Source organism: Cyprinodon variegatus, unplaced genomic scaffold (genome assembly GCF_000732505.1).
Source record: "Cyprinodon variegatus isolate N-32 unplaced genomic scaffold, C_variegatus-1.0 Scaffold208, whole genome shotgun sequence".
Classification (NCBI taxonomy): Eukaryota; Metazoa; Chordata; class Actinopteri; order Cyprinodontiformes; family Cyprinodontidae; genus Cyprinodon; species Cyprinodon variegatus.
The window spans coordinates 89091-89906 of NW_015150661.1; the positions used below are offsets into that span (position 1 = coordinate 89091).

At 43.8% G+C, this 816-nt stretch overlaps 1 protein-coding gene across 1 annotated transcript in view; it reads right to left on the reverse strand.

The window, feature by feature from the left end:
- Positions 1-612, reverse strand: part of LOC107088156 — a 5912-nt gene extending 5300 nt beyond the window's left edge. Inside the window, exon 1 of the mRNA XM_015380139.1 lies at positions 243-612. Coding sequence (XP_015235625.1) covers positions 243-309 — 67 coding nt within the window. The 5' untranslated portion in view covers positions 310-612. The remainder of the gene's footprint in view (positions 1-242) is intronic.
- Positions 613-816: the final 204 nt, after the last annotated feature.

An 816-nucleotide genomic window follows, 5' to 3' on the forward strand; every position in this document is an offset into this window, starting at 1 on the left:
TTTCTTTCTTTCTTTCTTTCTTTCTTTCTTTCTTTCTTTCTTTCTTTCTTTCTTTCTTTCTTTCTTTCTTTCTTTCTTTCTTTCTTTCTTTCTATGGTTTTCACACTCACATTACAATGAATTTCTAAAATCGTGAGTTTAGCTCACAGTGGTAAAAACAAAACCCAGTCTCTCATATATTCAAGATGCTTAATTTTAAAAACACAGATGCCTATTGGTTTTCAGCATTGCGTGTGTCCTACCGGAGTTTCTGCGTCTGTCTTCTTTCTCTAATCTCACATCTGCGACTGAGGCTGTAGCCGCGGACATGGTGGCAGGCAGATGCGTCCACGCTCCGCTCTTCCTATGGGTGTGCGTAAAAGCAGCTCTCCAAGAACCACCTTTTGTCCTTGAAGATATATTAAAACATTTCCCGCAGGGTAGGAGGTGTTTGAGCTTCACTATCGTTCGTATTCCGGACTGATAAAGCTGGTCAGCCTCAGTCTTCCCTGCCAAGCTCTCCTCTCTGGCTCTAACCCCAGTCTGGGCGGCGCGCCGCTGCAGAGAGCTGCTGTCGCGCAGGCGGATGTACAGTGAAGACCTTGTCAACCAAAGCAGAACTGACTCTGTGGATTATAACAGTGTAGGTCAGGTTGCACGACGCAGGACCACGAGTGACAGGATGTGAGGCACTTTAACCTCAACTTAAAGGCTGTGTTGTCTGCAAAAACTTCAAATATAAAAAACAGGAAAGGGAAATTAAAACCATCCAAGGAGTTAGACATTTTTACCGACTATAAATGGAGAAAATTGTATTGCGCGCAGCCTTTACCATCT